We start from the raw sequence: 16,865 nt of genomic DNA, 5'->3' as shown, positions 1-16,865 counted from the left end.
CTAGAGGCCAATAGTCACTCCATAATCAGATCCTCAGACAGGATTTTCAGTGGTTCCCTTTCTAACCCTTCATGTAAATCATTGATGAAGATGTTAAAGAGTACTGGGCCTAAGACAGAGCCCTGGGGTACCCCACTGCATACTTCCCTCCATGTAGATGCAGTTTTGTTGAGGACTATACATTGAGTGTGGTTGGTCAGTCAGTTATGAATTCATCTGATGGTGATGCTGTCTAACCCACATTTTTCTACCTTATCAAGTAGTAGGTTGTGGTCTACTCTATCAAATGCCTTACTGAAGTCCAAGTAGACTATATCCACAGCATTTTGCTGGTCCACTAATTTTGTCAGTTTGTCAAAGAATGCAATAAGATTTGTCTGACATGATCTGATCTGATCTGTTTTTGACAAACCCATGTTGGCTTTTGGTTATGATTTTGCTTGCCTCTAGGTGTTTGCAGATTCGTTGCTTGATAATCTTTTCCAGAAACTTCCCAGGTATTGATGTAAGGCTGTTAGGTCTGTAATATCCTGGATCCATTTTTTCCTCCTTTTTTGAAGATGGGAATTACATTAGTTCTTTTCCAGTCATCTAGTGGTTTCCTGGTGCTCCAGGATCTTTGAAAGGTATGTTTCAGTGGTTTTGCAATTACATCTGCCAGTTCCTTCAGAACCTTGGGACATAATCCACCTGGTCCTAGTAATATTATCTCATCTAGAGTGAATAGGTGTTCTCTTACCATTTTCTTGCTTATTTTGACTTCCATTCCTAATCTGTGTTAAGCAGTTTTGCTTTCTCTCTGCTACTTGTCACCTTCTTATCATTTTCTCCCGTTAATAGATCAATAATTTCCTTGACTTTTTTCATGCTTTGTACATGTTGAGAGAAGCTTTTTGTTATTTTTGACATTTGTTGCAAGTCTTAGTTCCTTTTGAGCCTTAGATTTCCTGACTTCATCTTTGCAAGCTTGGGTTATTTTCTGATATTCTGCCTTAGTTATGTGCCATTTTCCCACTTTGTATACTTGTCCTTTTTGCCTTTCAGTTTATCAGAGTTCTTTGTGCAGCCATGCTGGTTTCTTTTGAGTTCTCCTATTTTTCTTCTTCATTGGTATTGTGCTAGACTGGGCTTTTATAATCTCACTTTTAAAGTTTCCCAAGATTCTTGGGTTGTTTTCCCCTTGAGGATTCTCATCCATGGAATCCTTCCCAAGCTCTCTAAATTTATACAAATAAACTTTCTTAAAGTCCAAGACTCTAGTTTGGTTTTTTTCTATTCCTTGTGCTTGCATAATGTTGAATTCCAATATTGCATGGTCACTCCCTCCAAGGTTCCTGTAACTTCAACATCTTCTACCATTTCAACTCTGTTAGTGAGAATTAAGCCTGGTGGGGGAGTTGAAGTCCACAAGTCTCAAAGGTGCCAAGTTGGGAAACCGCTGCTCTACTTCTCTACCTTTTGGGAGACAAAGCTGTCTGATAATTTGTCAGGTTTTTCATTTCAAGGAAGATATGTTTGCATACTAAACTTTCTGTGTATCAATAGAAGAGAATATTTGTAGCTCAGGGTTGAACTGTGGGGTTCTTGGTGTACTGATGATATTACCTAGTTTAGTAATGAAACATCTGCAAGAAAACAACCAAGCTCAGAGAGTACTAAGGATGCACACTACTTGTTCTGACCTAGGCTTCACCAAATCACAATACAGACCCTTTGACCCAGGGGTGGGTTCTACTTACCTTTACTACCAGTTTGCAACGGGGCCACACACGCATGCTCGCTTTGCTCATGTGAGCGCTCTTCTGCGCATGCATTTTGATGACGTCGGGGTGGGTGGGCAGAGCCTCCCTTCGGTTTTACTACTCATTCTATAGAACCGGTCCGAATTGGGGGCAACCCACCACTGCTTTGTCCCCCAAAAAAACCTTTTTTATTTGGCTAATGTGAATTCCTAGCATTCACATCCAGCAAAGTCCTGGCAAACAGTCTTTCAAGGATGAATTGCAACCACAGACCTTATCAGTCCTTGGATAATTGCCAGGCCGATAGCTTCCAGGTGCAACACTGTACAATGAAATGCTTGGCAAGGAGTCTCTGTGAGGCAAATCTTCACACTAATAAACAAACTAATTGTCTCCTGCAAACACCACTCCCCTTTTGCTCCTATTTATTTCCTATGGGGGGGGCATTCAGCATCCCCTTGTGCTTTTACTTCTGACTTGACCCCTGTTCCTTAATTGTTCCCTTCTCCTGACAACTCTGTGCATGCGCACATCAGGAACAGGCTCCAGCTGTTCTTCTGCCCCTCTTATCTCTGACTCCGAAGGTAGCTGATAACTGTCGGATGGCCCTGGCCCAATCTCTGCCTCCAACACAGAGAACTCATCAGATCCTTCCTCAGACTCAAGGACTCCCCAAACTCTTCACTGTCCGAGTCTGCTGCCAGCTCCACTGGCCACTGGCGGGCCACCACACTATCTATGTAGAGACTTCTTGATCCATATTGGGTGGTAAAAAAAAATTCAGTTGGACAGTCCATTGTTGAAATTCTTTTCTTAAGAGAGGTGCGCCTCTCACACTTTTTCTAAAAAATATTGCTAATTAAATATCACATAGTTGATTATATTTGGTTATGAATGTTACTGTGTCTTTAGTTCCTATCTCCCAAATTCTGGAATAAAGCCCTTTTCAAGTACATTAATTTAATTAGATGGCAGTTAATGCTTACCTTCTCTTTACAGTCTGAAAAGGCAACAGAAAATGACAGCTTCATATAATCAGCACATTTGCACTTGGCTCGGCTTGATTTGTTAGCACACTGTTTGTACTTTCCAGATTTCTGTGGAAAAAATATCCATTGATCTAAAACTGCAAAATCAAAGTATGACTAAACAGTGATCTGGTTTTTAAGTCAGTGACATTTTTTGACTATCATTTATTCACATGTAGGCTCCTAAATGGTAGAATAGCGATGGAAAGGGATTTGCAACTGCTTTTCATTATTATGTGACTTGTAATTTATGAATATACTTGTATATTAACATTGTACATGAACATAATGCATAGCAGCAAGGTATTTTAAGCTTATTTAAGTCTTAAAATCATGGCATTCAAAGGACAAAAATTCAAAGGACAAAAATGATTAATAACCAAAACTTACTTTTGATCCTTCAAAATAATCTCTCATTCTAGGTTTACTTGGATCTGCATTATAAAAATTATCTGTGAGTGGAACAGCAATTCCCATTACAGACGGTGGTCTGTAGTTCACCTACATTAACAATAACAACAAAAACTGTTGGAGAATACGAAGAGTACTTCAGCTTCCTTTTTCTAATCCCAAACTCCTATTTACTAGTATCATTGGCAAATGATTCCTTGATTGATTCCTATGAAATTACCCTGATTCCACTGAAAGTGGTCTTTAAATATTGTGCTAGAAATCCCAGTCTTTAATATAATTTACGTAATCAAATATGCATGTGCAGGAGATTCTCCCCCTCCCCCCGAAAAAACATTAGCCAGCTAGTTGTTACTCATGTCTGTAATTATAATGAAGTGTTGTAACTCCCGGGGAGTTTACGGATATAGTAATTTCTTCAAAAGCAAAGTGTGAGGTCAACAAACCAACAAACCTCAAATAAAGAATAGCAAAACAAAATCTCTACCTACATATAAGGGATAGAGGGCCACAGTGTTGCTACTAAACCCACAGGTTTTTTAACTTACCAGACTATTGAGGGCAATCTAGTTCATCGAAGGCAAATGAATTGCCTTCAGGAAATACATATACAAACTATCCACCCAATCCACACGCTAAAGAGGGAATAGGTACACATATACAATTTATTATTTACTGTTTATTTTAAAAAAATTATTATTATATGTATATGAAATCTTAATCTGTTCACCGCCCCGAGTCCTTCGGGAGAAGGGCGGTATAGAAATTCAATAAATAAATAAATAAATAAATAAAAATATACAAGTCAAATAAAGGATACAGAACTTTACACAAAGTTTAAGTGTGACACACCCATTTGCTTCCCATCCCCCCTGGACTTTCACTCCATTTCACTCTTGGGACCTAGGAATTGCTCTTCTGGGATTCCAAGAATCCTGCTGGAGTTCTGAAGCTTAGCTATGAATCTGTGACCTAAAATTGATGGGATCACCTGGGCTTTTCTATATTCCTGGAGTCTGGAGATGCAAAGGAAATTAGAAGGGCATAGTTGGTTCTGATGGATCCAAAACCAGGGCTACATCTGAGTTGTCCTCTACAAAGAAGTTGAAAAATATGGCTTGCAGCACTTTCCATTTGGGCTTCAAAGAAGCTTCAAAATGTGCAGGAGGGGAAAAAAATATAACACTGGAATAGGCATAACTACTTTAAGCTTTCACATTATGCTGCTATTTGCTGGGGATTAAATCCAAACATTGCACAGTCCTAATGTTTTGTGACAAATAGCTTTGACCAAGAACTTTGCAGTAGCTGGATTTCTGCATTCACTATAAAATATGATTGTATGGCTAGGGCAACAGAGGCAAAGATCACGGTTTGCAAAAAAATGGTTTGCAAGAAAACACAAGATGGGAGATGTTCAGAATTTTTAAAATGATATTCCTGAACAAATTTATTTGTGGCTGGCTTTCAATAAAAAGTACTAAAAACAGTTAAAATTAGAAAAAATGAATAGAAAAGTTAAAAACCAAGATGATGGGAGGCCTGGGAATCTTCTCTACAGTCAGACACCCCAAGGCCAAGCAACAGAGTCCAATTCTTAGGCTCTGCATAAGGTCAGGAGTGTTTGAGTGGACCTCACCTCTGACAGGAGAATATTCCAGAGGGAAGGGCCCAGAGCATTAAAATCTTTTTCCTGGACCCCACAAACCAAAATTTTTTGGCTGATGGGATCTGAAGTAGGCACTTTCCCCAGGATCGAGTGCGGCAAGCTAGTCCCATCACAATGAGATGATTTCTTAGATAACATACTTTATCATTGTCAGATGGCCACTGTACTTGTACCCCCCCCTCCTTTTTTTTTTTTAACATGTGTCATGTACTTTATAACTTTTTTGCTGCCTATACTTCTTGCTTTGGTAACATCAATCAATGTTCTCCTCAAAAAATGGTAAAAAAAAAATCAAGATGACAGTTATGAGATTGAAGCTCTGTCTGTTTTTTTTTAAAAAAATAATCTTTATTTACATTTGTCATTAAAAAAGAAGACAACACACCACAAGATAGAAGGCCATGATTTACAATAGGGCTGGCATATGGCACTCTGGCGGGATAACACTCCACAAAGCAAATGGTTTACCTGGCATTATATAAGGAATATCTTAATTCGAAATTGGGAGAAGATCAGTAAAAAATACTATATTAAAACACCGTGCTGGATATCACCTCTAGAAGCGTTGATATATCCAAAATTATAGAACCCTGTGAAAAAATTAATGTACAAAGACTTGCTGAATGCACGAGGAGAGCTAAAGCCAAAACAGGAATTGAATTCCCAGGGACTACAATTGGATTGGTGGACCTATCTACAGATTCAATCAAAATATAAAAAAGACAGAGATAGGAAAAGTATAAATGTTGACTTGCAGGAGTTAGACAAAATCTTGATGGGCCAGGAAAAAGGCATGATTTCTAAAAGCTATAAACTGTTGATGAGGTTAGAGATTGGCGACGAGATAATAAAGGATACAATGATTACCTGGGGGAAAAATTTTGGCTACTCAATTCATCTGGAAAAATGGCAAGAGATTTGGTGGGGGAATATGAAGCTAGTAGTTTCTACGGCATATAAAGAAAATATTTAGAAGATGGTATATAGATGGCATCTCTCCCCCGATAGATTGGCCAAAATGTTTACTGGACAGTGCACTGAATGCTGGAAGTGTGGGCTTGAACGTGGCACTTATTATCACCAATGGTGGACGTGCCCAGAAGCAGTAAAATTTTGGGGAAAAATAAAAAAGTGGCTCAACAAGATCTTAAACCAAGAGATTGAATGGCGACCAGAGACATGCTGACTCGGCTCCAAACCGGAAAATATTTAAAAAGATTCATGGTACCTTGCATTACATATTATTACAGCAGCGAGATTAACATACACTCAATTCTGGAAAGATAAAAATACCCCATCAGAGGAAGCAATTATAAAGAAGATTTTGGATTGTGCGGAAGCAGATAAATTGACTAAAAAACTGAAAGATAGAGACCAAACACAAACATGTTTATCTTGGGAAAAACTATATATCTGGCTATCAAAGAGGAAACTATAATCCCAAACTAGATTAGGAGTCGTATTTATTGAAGAATTTATATGATACAAGTAAAGTGAGGTCGGATAGACCTAATTGATTTATAAATGTAAATTAGGTTGTTCTGCCTCCCCCGGAATGTAACATAGACATATTGTACTGAATATTAAGTTATTAAGGTCGAAGCTCTGTCTGTTTTTTATGTGCATTGCACACACAGTACACATACAAATATGAGCAGAATTTCAGTAACCCCTTGTGGCCGCCATCTTGACCTTTTTGATCTCACCTTGGAAAACAACACTGCACCAACTGAGATTTTTTCCTAACGTCTAGCTTCCATATGGAGAATCAGGAAGACTAGCTACTACTGGAATGATTGTCCACTGAAGATTGTCCAATTCTCTCAACCTTGTTTACCTCCTAATTACACTTGATAGGTTGCTAAGCAATGCTATCTCACAAATAAGCAAAGCTATATTTAGCTATATCTTTACCCATGACAAATTTGCTATAGTTTCCTTATCCTTTTTAAAAAGTAATAATTCATTTCCTAATTAAAGGAATGGTTACAATGAAATTCAGTGCCATACTTTGATGCCAGGTGTCTGATTAGGTCCATCTCTGAAACAGTGGTGGCCAGAGACCATATTGCTACATCTTTGTTTCCCCCTGTCTAGAGCATTTTAAAAATTCTTCAGTATCCTTACCGGCAGAACCTTCAAATATTTATTAATCTCTGAATTATTGTACCCGAAGGTATTCTCTGGAGACAGCCAGTCGGATGGAGACAGTTTATAAGGTAGAACATAGTGTGTTGCTTTAAGGTAGGAGCAGGAACTCTTCAAGGTTAATATAATACATACAACATCACATAAGAGACTGGCATATGGCATAACCACAGCTACGGTAGTTTTACCCTAGGGATGATAATTAAAAAGCATAATATTAATTTGCCCCAACATAAAATAAATAATTATTATCCCATCATAAGGCTATATCTACAAAAGCTCAACCATTAAAATGGTTAAATATCTATGCTGTCTTTCATTACAATAGTTCAAGAATTCTAGGTGGGAGAAATATATCTTCAGTGGCGACATTATTTGTACATTGAAATACAGCAAATATAAAATACAGCAATTTTAAGAGAATCTTTCCAGTCAGCTAAAAAGAGAAACAATAACACAAAAGTTATCCATTTAAAAAAGTATATATTGTTGTTTTCAGGAATCTTGCAGTGCAGTCCTAGAAATACTATGAATGTAATTGGGCACAAAGACAGTACATGTCACAATTTAATGTACAGTAGTTGGACTGAAACAGATGAATTCCTGCCTTCATACAAACTTCTTCAGGCATTCTCCTAGAGGGCAGTGGCTTATGTAGGGGGACAGTGGTGGGTTGCTCTCGGTCTGGTCTGGTTCTTTTTTTTTTTTTTTTTTTATTGAAAAGGTTTTCAAATACAAATTTTTCCCCCTTTTTCCCCCCCCTCCCCCCCTCCCTAACCCCCCCTCCCCACCCTTCCCCCCCTGTGACTTCTTCGTAACAAAAAAAAAACCCTAATTCATAACAGATTACTTACTCCCTCCTCAAAATACTGACCTTTACTTACTAAAAGTATTATAAATCCCCCTTTATCCATACATTTCAGAAAAGAAGAAGAGAAAAAAAACAAAAAAAAAACAAACACATTATACTATAACTATTATAAAATAACTTCTAATTTAGCATAATAGTGTTTTATATCTATACATTATTGCAACAATTCAAAACCACCTTCCACTTTAAAACTATACGATAAGTCCTACTTTAATAACATTTCAAAGCGGGCTCCCCATAAAATCTAATTTAACATTTATTCCACTCTATCCATTTCCTCCACTCCCCTAAATGTATCACTTAAAAATCCCTTTTCTTAAACTAATCAGTCTGTAGCTAGCTTATTCACCCACTGTCTTACAAATTTACCATACACAACAATTCTTGATATCTTTAATTCACTGCCCACACTACTTAAAAATATATATATATATATATTCCATTATATCTAAATAAAAAAAGAAAAGACAATAACTTTAAATTTATAGTCCATATAATATCTTCTTGAAGTCTTTCCACTGGATTGTTAAAACCAACATCCATAATAGGGTAACATAGCTTGCTGATGCAACAGTTTATTCAAGATCTCCAATCATATCTGCCCCCATCAGTAGTAAACATCTTCTTATATATATAAAAGTAAAAACAACCACCCGAGTGACATTATAATTATATTCCATATAATAATAATTGTGGGTTTCATCAGGATTATTAATTTCCATCATCGTATTGGGTAACAACCCGATCTTCTGCATGTCCCAATGTGATTCTCTTGCCTTATAATTCAAGATAATTATAATATATTTATCAGAAGTTTCAAAGTAGATAATTCAAAACCATCAATTTGAGGCTCTTTCCATGTCCCAAAATTACGGCAATGCAGAGATCTGCCACTATCCTCAGGATGATATTGACCAATATGTCGCCTCCTCTATGTTTTCACATAATCATTCATATTTTAAAATCACTGGCTTCACTGTTGCTTGGGTTAGAAATTTCTATTTTTGTACAACCTATTTCTTTTTTTGTTTTCTTTTTGTGGGTTTGACTTCCATCCTAATTTTTTGTGTCTCGCATTTCTTTTTTATCCCTTGTATATCCTCTAATTGGTTTCCATGCTTGTCCTTGCCTTGATAAGTCATCACATTAAAATCAGATGGCACTTCTCTCAAATTTGTAGATAATCCAGCTGGGATATCCGATAAATCCAAAGGCAATTTATCTGGTACAGTCTCTGTCTTTAGTTCCAACTCCTTCTGCTTATCCTGTATTATATCTGAAGACGTTAAATTCATTTTCAACCTATTTTGATAAAATTCTTCCGCTCTTTCAACAGTATTTAACTGGTATCTTTCTCCTTGATATCTCAATATAATACCAACTGGGACGTCCCACCGGAATTGAATATTTCTCCTTTTTAACTCAGACACCAGAAAGCCAAATTTCTTCCTTTCCATTAATATCTTAGGTGGGAGTTCCTTGTAAATCCAAATCTTTCTTCCATACAATTGCAAATTAGAATTGAAGGAATTTTGCACAATTTTATTCCTAATTTCTTTATCTGAAAAATAGATTACCACATCTCTAGGCAATTGCCTTTGCTTGGCAGTCCAGGAGTTTATTCGATAAGCTCTGTCAATCCTACAAAACACTTCCTCAGGTTGAATCTTTAAAATCCCAGCTAGAAATTCAGAAGATATTTTCCTTAAGTCATCTCTGTTATTTTCCTGCAAACCTCTAAGTCTTATTGCATATTCTGTGAAATTATATTGTATCTTTAGAACCTCTTTTTCAATCCTCTGTTGCAGATTTTCTACATTACCAGACTTTTGGTCAGCATCCATTTTAAATTTTTCTTCTGAACTATAATCCTGAATATTTAACAAATCATTTTCAATTTTTTGAATTCTATTGTCCAATTTATCTTGAATTTCATCCATTTTTGACTCTAGTAAATTAGTATTTGTATCCAACCGAATCATGAATTCTGACACTTTTAAAATTTTTTGCTGCAAAAAGTCAAACTTGGATTTCACCAATTCCTTAGTTTCCTGCTTAAATTTTTCAAGTTGCTGATTCACAATCTCATCCCTTCTTTCAATCTCCTCTAAGAGAAATTCTATTATATTAAAATCAGGTTTCTGGGACTGAAGAGTTAAAACTTGTTCCTTTAAATTCTTAGTGGGGGAATCCCCCCCACCTATTTGTTTGTCTGACTTCACAAGCCTCAGTGCCATGTTTCCGCCTAAGCAGGCTTTGTTAGAAGAAAAAAAAAAAAAAAAAAGACAAAAGACTTCCAGCCAGCAACAATGCCTCCAGGGGAAAAAGAGAAAAACAAAAACAGGAGCGGAGTTTTGTCTACAAATGTAGCCAGTGGTATTTATTCCGCTACATTGTAATAATAAAAAACGGAAGAACTTTCCCTCTCAAACTCTTCTCCAGCCGCGGCAGACGCCATTTTAAAAAGAAACTTTTTTCCTCTTTCTCTTCCTCTATTCTCTTAAGTAATTTTTAAAAGATAAGTAAAATACTTGCGCTTCAGTATTACAGGTCCAGCTCACATTTTCTTTGAGTAATCTGTCAAATTCGCAGGCTTGCTTTTGACGCCTGGCTCTGCATTAGCAGAGGTCTCCCAAAGCCCGGAGCAGCGGCTGGGGATATGGGGCATCTCATCCGCTCCATCCCAAAAGTAAAAGAAAAACTTTTGGGACTCTGCAGAGAGTTCTACCCACCCCTGCCGGCTCTATCTCCATTTCCTCATGGGAACGGAGTTTTTTCGAGCCGCCGTTCCGTTGTGAAGGCGGCTCTGACAGGCAGTGGAAGCTGACGATCCCAAAGGAACGTCTGGCGGCGGCCAGCAGCAAACAGGAAGTCGGTCTGGTCTGGTTCTTATGAACTGGTAGTAAAATCAGTGGGAGGCTTCAGCCACCCATCCAGACGTCATCATGGACGATCTGCGCATGCGTAGAAGGGGTTCTGTGCAGAATCACGTGTGCTCTCGTTGCGAACTGGTAGTAAAGGTAAGTAGAGCCCACCCCTATATGGAGAGTGATGGGTCTGTACACACTGGTCACACATCCTTGCTTGAGCAGAGCAAGAAGAGTTCTGCTGGCAGTTTGCTTGAATGTGAGTAAAACTCTATATTGAATTGTGGATCCTGCTTTATTAACATATGCACTGTAATCTCATGAAAAATTATAACATGTTTAAGTACATGTGAGTTAAGTTTCCATTTAAGCTGCATGGTTTCCACCTGAGAAAATCTGCAGGGACCAAAGAAAGGAAAATATCTGTTTGCGAGGTGCTGTCTTATACATTTAAGCATTTCTGGTCTGTTTTGATACTATTAATCATAGCATCTTGTGGACCACCTGCATTGTTTTGTCGTAGTTCTGCTCATTACTTCTGAATGGTTTCTATCTGTTGCAGTGGAGAAGGAGAGGTTGTCCCATAGCTCCTCATTAAGGTGTACATCAACCCCTTGCTTTGTAACATTTATATGAAATCACTGGAAGAGCCATTCAATGTACTGATGGACTATGCTATGCTATGCTATGCTGTGCTGTGCTGTGCTATACTTTATACTATACTATATTAATACTAGTACTAATACTAGTACTAGTACTAATGCTATGCTATGCTATGCTATGCTATGCTATGCTATGCTATGCTATGCTATGCTATGCTATCAGGGGTGAAATGTTCCCGATTCGGACCAGATCAGGTGATCCAGTAGCGATGGCAGTGGGTAGTTCGGAGAACTGGTAGCAAAAATCCTGCCCCTCCCCCGCCCATGCCCACCCAATTGCCCAGTCCCCACTTGCCCACTTGGCAGCTTGCTGTTTCTTTCAGGTTCGCTTGCTTTTCCTGCCTTGCTTCAGCTGCTGCAATCCATTGCATCAGCTAACAACTCAATCTGCCTACCTGCAATGAATCCAATTGGTGAGCAACTCTATCTGCCTGCCTGCCTGCCTTGTGCCTTCAATTTGGTAAGTAACTGGGTTTTTGGGGGGGGGGAGGAGCTTTAAAAAAAATAGTTCATTAGGTGCTTTTTTTAGGAGGGTTTTTTTGTAGACAGCAATTTAAAGTTAAGGAAGTTTTAGCTGCTTTTATCTAAAAATATAAATAAAATAAAATAATAAAATAAAATATTTGTGCAGCTTTCTGAGATTTGGTGTATTTCTGTAGTGTTTCACTCTAACTACACAAACACACAAAATCTCACAAAGCTGTATGTGGCACACAGTAAACTCTATCAAACAGTTGAGCAAAACAGTTTGTATATTACCTGTTCAAAAAATTTACTGCGAACAATGATATTGAATACATAACTATGATTATCATCCCAGTAATCTGCTGCAGTCATATCCAGTAGATTAGGCCTTCCAATTAGAACTCTCATCATATACTGATGAAACACTATGAAAGCTGTGGATTGAAACAACCATGAAAATTATATTGATTACAATAAGGGAGTAAAACACTTAAAAATTAAAAACACTTAAAAATTCAATGGTAAGAAAAGATTTTACACATAGGCAAGCAAAATCAAATGTACAGTACAGGTATAGAATAGGTGGAACCTCAATAGAAGCAACTGTGAGTGATCTAGGACTCCTATTGGACAACCACTTAAATATGAGCCAGCAGTGTGGCAGTGTGCCAAGGCATTCCTAGGCATTCCTAGGCTACATTAACAGAGGAATAGACCAGTGGTGGGCTACTGGTTCGCTCGCGCATGCACCATTGCTTCATGCGCACACACAAACTCATCTAGGGTGGACAGGTGTTTTCTTACCATTTTTTTTTGCCTACTTGTATTCCTATTTATGGTACTGTTTTTGATAGGTTGGACTGTTTTTTCCTTTAGTGTAAAGACAGATGCAAAAAATGAATTAAGCAGTTCTGCTTTCTCTCTCTTGCATATCAATTTCTTGCCATTTTCTCCCATTAATGGACCAATAGTTTCCTTGACTTTTTTCTTGTTTTTTACATGTTGAAAGACGCTTTTTTGTTATTTATTTCTTTTGTCACAAGCCTTAGTTTATTTTGAGCCTTAGCTTTCCTGACTTCATCTTTATAGGCTCGGGATATTCTGTCTTAGTTATGTACCTGTCTTTTCACCTTTTATACTTGTCTTTTTTGTGCTCAGTTTATCAGAGAACTCTTTGTGCAGGCATGCTGGTTTTTTTGAGAGCTGTTATTTTTCTTCTTCATTGGAATTGTGTTAGACTGGGCTTTTGTAATCTCATTTTTCAAAATTTCCCAGGCTTTTTTTCCAAAGCACTAGAAGACAGGACAAGAAGTAATGGACGGAAGCTAATCAAGGGAGATACAACCTAGAACTAAGGAGAAATTTCCTGACAGTGAGAACAATTAACCAGTGAAACAGCTTGCCTTTAAAAGTTGTGGGTGCTCCATCACTAGAGATTTTTAAGAGATTGGACAGCCATTTGTCCAAAATGGTATAGGGTCTCTTGCTTGAGTAGGGGTTTGGACTAGAAGACCTCTGAGATCCCTTGCAACTCTGTTATTCTGTTACTCTATACCATACCATAAAAAATAAGAGCACTTGTTTCTATTTCATTAAACTGAAAGGATTGGAAAGATGCATTGTGCTTGACAGAGATCTAACATAGCTAGGTGATGTTGTCTATGGAAACTATAATGCCAGCCCATCTCTTTCACTAATTTCTTTTAAGTACTACAAGTACTCTTCATTTAATGAGTGCCTTTTGTAGCAATTGTTCACAATTACAATGATGAACATTTTACAAGTAATCTTACAATTATGACCTTCACAGGCCTGTAAAACAAAGGAAAGCTGAAGTAAGATCACAAACACAATCACAGCTTTAGTTAACAACTATTTTGTTTAACAACCCAATTGCCTGTCCCAATTGTGGTCAATAAATAAGAACTGCCAGTATTGCCTATTTAAATCCTACTGATTCTAGTTACCTACACTAATAATTTTATTATTATAATCTTACATTAAAATGATAAGAGCTTGGAAGGCAATTAATGATTAATTAGGCAAGGATAGCATTTTCCCCCAGTGTAGAATCAATCACCATCTAAGAAATTTTGCTTTAGAAGGTTGTAGTGGGGGCCAGGGATGAAATTTTTCAGCCTTTTCTACAGATTGAAAAACAGATAAATGAATTATGCATTTCAGAGCCTGATATTTCTATTGTGAACATTTTAAAGATAAAAAAGGCAGAGCTGCCTACCCATGAATAACAGTGAATATTTGCACTGAGGTTAGTAAAAACATACATTTAACTTAAATTAATACTTTCATGCTTTAAAAACCTATTGTACATATATTTATAACACACTGAGAGTTAAAAAAGAGAGAAAGATACATGCATGATTCCAGTGGTCTTACCAGTATTAACTGGAGTTACTCTGAATGAAAATCTCAATTGTTGCCCAAGATCCAGGTATTTAATGGCATGGAGTGGTAGATCATCAAACTGTTGTACTATATGTCTACATGTGTCAACTACAATTTTCCATTTTCTACCATTTGTTGTGCCAAAGTCATACATAAACCACTCATCAGGTGGAAAAGAGTAGTTTAGAAGCATTTTTTCAGGCAAAGTGGTAATTCCTAAAGCGTTAAGATCATCCAACACCTCAGTGATAAAGAAACTGCTAGTGCCTGGAATCACCACTGTCTTTTCAACATCACTTGCCTTAAATACATTAGTACCTGGAAAAAAAATCACACACAGAGAGACACAACTGTCATTAAAAATGAGTTGGCATTATAATGAATAAGGTTAATTCATTCAAAAGTAATTGCCTGACATATGCCAGTTTCACTTAGTATAAGGAACCTTAGATTTTATACCTTAATTAACAATAAAAGACACATTCTCTGCAAAGTAACCAATGAACTATTGAGGATAGCCCACAACCAACTAAAACACTGTAGCCCAAACTGACAAAAGCACTCCAAGTGTCAATATTACCTGGATTTTTAAGGCTTCATTATCAGCCTTTTAATAAAGGTGATAATTAGCATTATTAGCATGGCATCTGTGCCTCCTTCTGGAGTTCGGGAAACCAGTAGCCACTGGAAATAAAGTTGTAATTCAACAAAAATAAATTTTTCAGACTCAGAAATGCAAAGATATATGAATAAAACAAAGGCTGATGCATGTTTGAAGGAGGCAGACAACCAAGGAGCCAGGAGGAGGTAAATGCTAGCTGATAATCCCTTGGGAGAGAACACAATGTAAAGAAATGGTACAGGGGAACAGCACTCCTGAGGAGCCAATTGGGGTTCGGGATCCTGTTGTGTAACCTATACATCCATCAGGAGACAGCCAGTAGTCATAGTGTGCCCAGGAATGTGGACAAATATACAGGTACCTTTTACAGGAGAAGTGATGGTTGGAGCCTTATTCTTTTTGACTTGAGACTGCTGGAGGCAGTGGAGGCAATCTGAATGCAAACAGAATAGACCCACCCCTGCCAAATGAACTTTTGGATCCCATGGGCTGAAATGACTGAGTGACAAGTGGACCAGATGATGGTTGTAAAGACTATACTCTTCACTCCTTCCCTTGATCTGCCATCCCCATCCTACTTCTGAAGGATTAATGATGATCTGATTCTGGTCTTTCATCCTCAGGAAGGAGCTGTGGGGGTGCAGTGCAGTGCAAAACCTGCAATCATGCAATTAGATACACAAGAGGGAATGTACAGCCATGGGGATAAAGTGGGGAAGCCTCAAAGGTTACCCACCTTCTGAGAAAATCAACTAGACTGCAGGCAATGGAGTCACATGAAAAAGAACAAATCAAGACACAGCTCCTACCTAAAGCAGGGCTTTATGGAGAATAGGGAATTGATCAGGAAGACCTGACATTTACTGCTTGCCATTTTTTCCTGGGTCCTGGGAAATTTAGTTCAAAAGTCTCAGCGTAATAAACACCTGAGAGAATTTGCAGGATTTGGCTCCCTGATCAGGTTGAGGAAACATTGAATGTGTGTTTGAGAAACCATAATTTGGAATTTTACAATGTTTTCAAGAGATTTGTTAAGTTGGAACTTGACCAATGATATCTAGCTGAAATGGAATATCATTCATTTTGTATAACAAAAAATATGGCTTTTAACATTATAAGCATAACAATTTTTTCTTATTCTTATAGAATTTCCAAAGGATTTCAGATACCACAGTAGTACAGTTAATACATTAAAAAGTATAGCTGTTCAGAATTTAGAAAATGCTGATATTTAAGAAAAATACTGAAGGGGTATGACTCACATAAGCAAATTCAGAACCAAAAGTTCTTCATTATCGAATGATTGACATACCTGCAGTACTAAGTACAAGTTGATATACGGTAGTGGTAGAATTAGTAGGTAGAATGGTTAAAGTATTTGCTGTACAAGGGCTGTCAGTTACAGATTCAATAGGAAAATGTTCCAGAACATCTACCAAGATAGACGATACAATTCCTTTAGGATTCATACGTGGGAAGATTGTGTTAATTACACCTGATCCTCCTGGCCTTAAAAAAACAGAAAATATTATTGTCTTGATAGTTTTGTCCAATTGCATTTTATATGTACCACAATTATAGCTTGTCATATGGCATTCTTCTCTCAGAAACCTTCTAGGTTTGATCCTGTTTTCTGCTTTGGGGTAGCATGTGTTTCTGCTGCTAACAGCTGTCTTCTAAGGGGCTCCCATTGGGGGAAATAACTAATCCTTGATTCTATATAGTATTATAAGAGGAAGTGCTTGATCTTTAATATTCAGATTAAAAAACTCTGGAACAAGCACCATGATAAATAAACTCATTCTCTGTTCATTGGGGTTTAGTGGAGTTCAGCAGGATGTCAAGTTTAAGGGCCTCTCCATACTTTTCACTGCTGCTATATCCTCATAGGATTTGTGGCCTTGTTTTTCCTCCTGAATTCTACTGTGCATAAGATAAGGGACAAAGCTTGAGGAAGAGGAAGGTAAGTTTGAA

General features: G+C 37.5%; 1 protein-coding gene across 1 annotated transcript in view; it reads right to left on the bottom strand.

The window, feature by feature from the left end:
* Nucleotides 1-16,865, bottom strand: part of CATSPERB (catsper channel auxiliary subunit beta) — a 98,875-nt gene that overhangs the window by 8,523 nt on the left and 73,487 nt on the right. Inside the window, exons 18-23 of the mRNA XM_034418339.2 lie at nt 16,204-16,400; nt 14,261-14,587; nt 12,158-12,297; nt 6,978-7,187; nt 3,161-3,271; nt 2,729-2,839 (exon numbers count right to left, since the gene is read on the bottom strand). Coding sequence (XP_034274230.2) covers nt 2,729-2,839; nt 3,161-3,271; nt 6,978-7,187; nt 12,158-12,297; nt 14,261-14,587; nt 16,204-16,400 — 1,096 coding nt within the window. The remainder of the gene's footprint in view (nt 1-2,728; nt 2,840-3,160; nt 3,272-6,977; nt 7,188-12,157; nt 12,298-14,260; nt 14,588-16,203; nt 16,401-16,865) is intronic.

Source organism: Pantherophis guttatus, chromosome 1 (genome assembly GCF_059756535.1).
Source record: "Pantherophis guttatus breed Tessera chromosome 1, ASM5975653v1, whole genome shotgun sequence".
Lineage (NCBI taxonomy): Eukaryota > Metazoa > Chordata > Lepidosauria > Squamata > Colubridae > Pantherophis > Pantherophis guttatus.
Note: the sequence above shows the minus strand (reverse complement) of the source record. Positions and strands in the feature narration are given on the sequence as shown.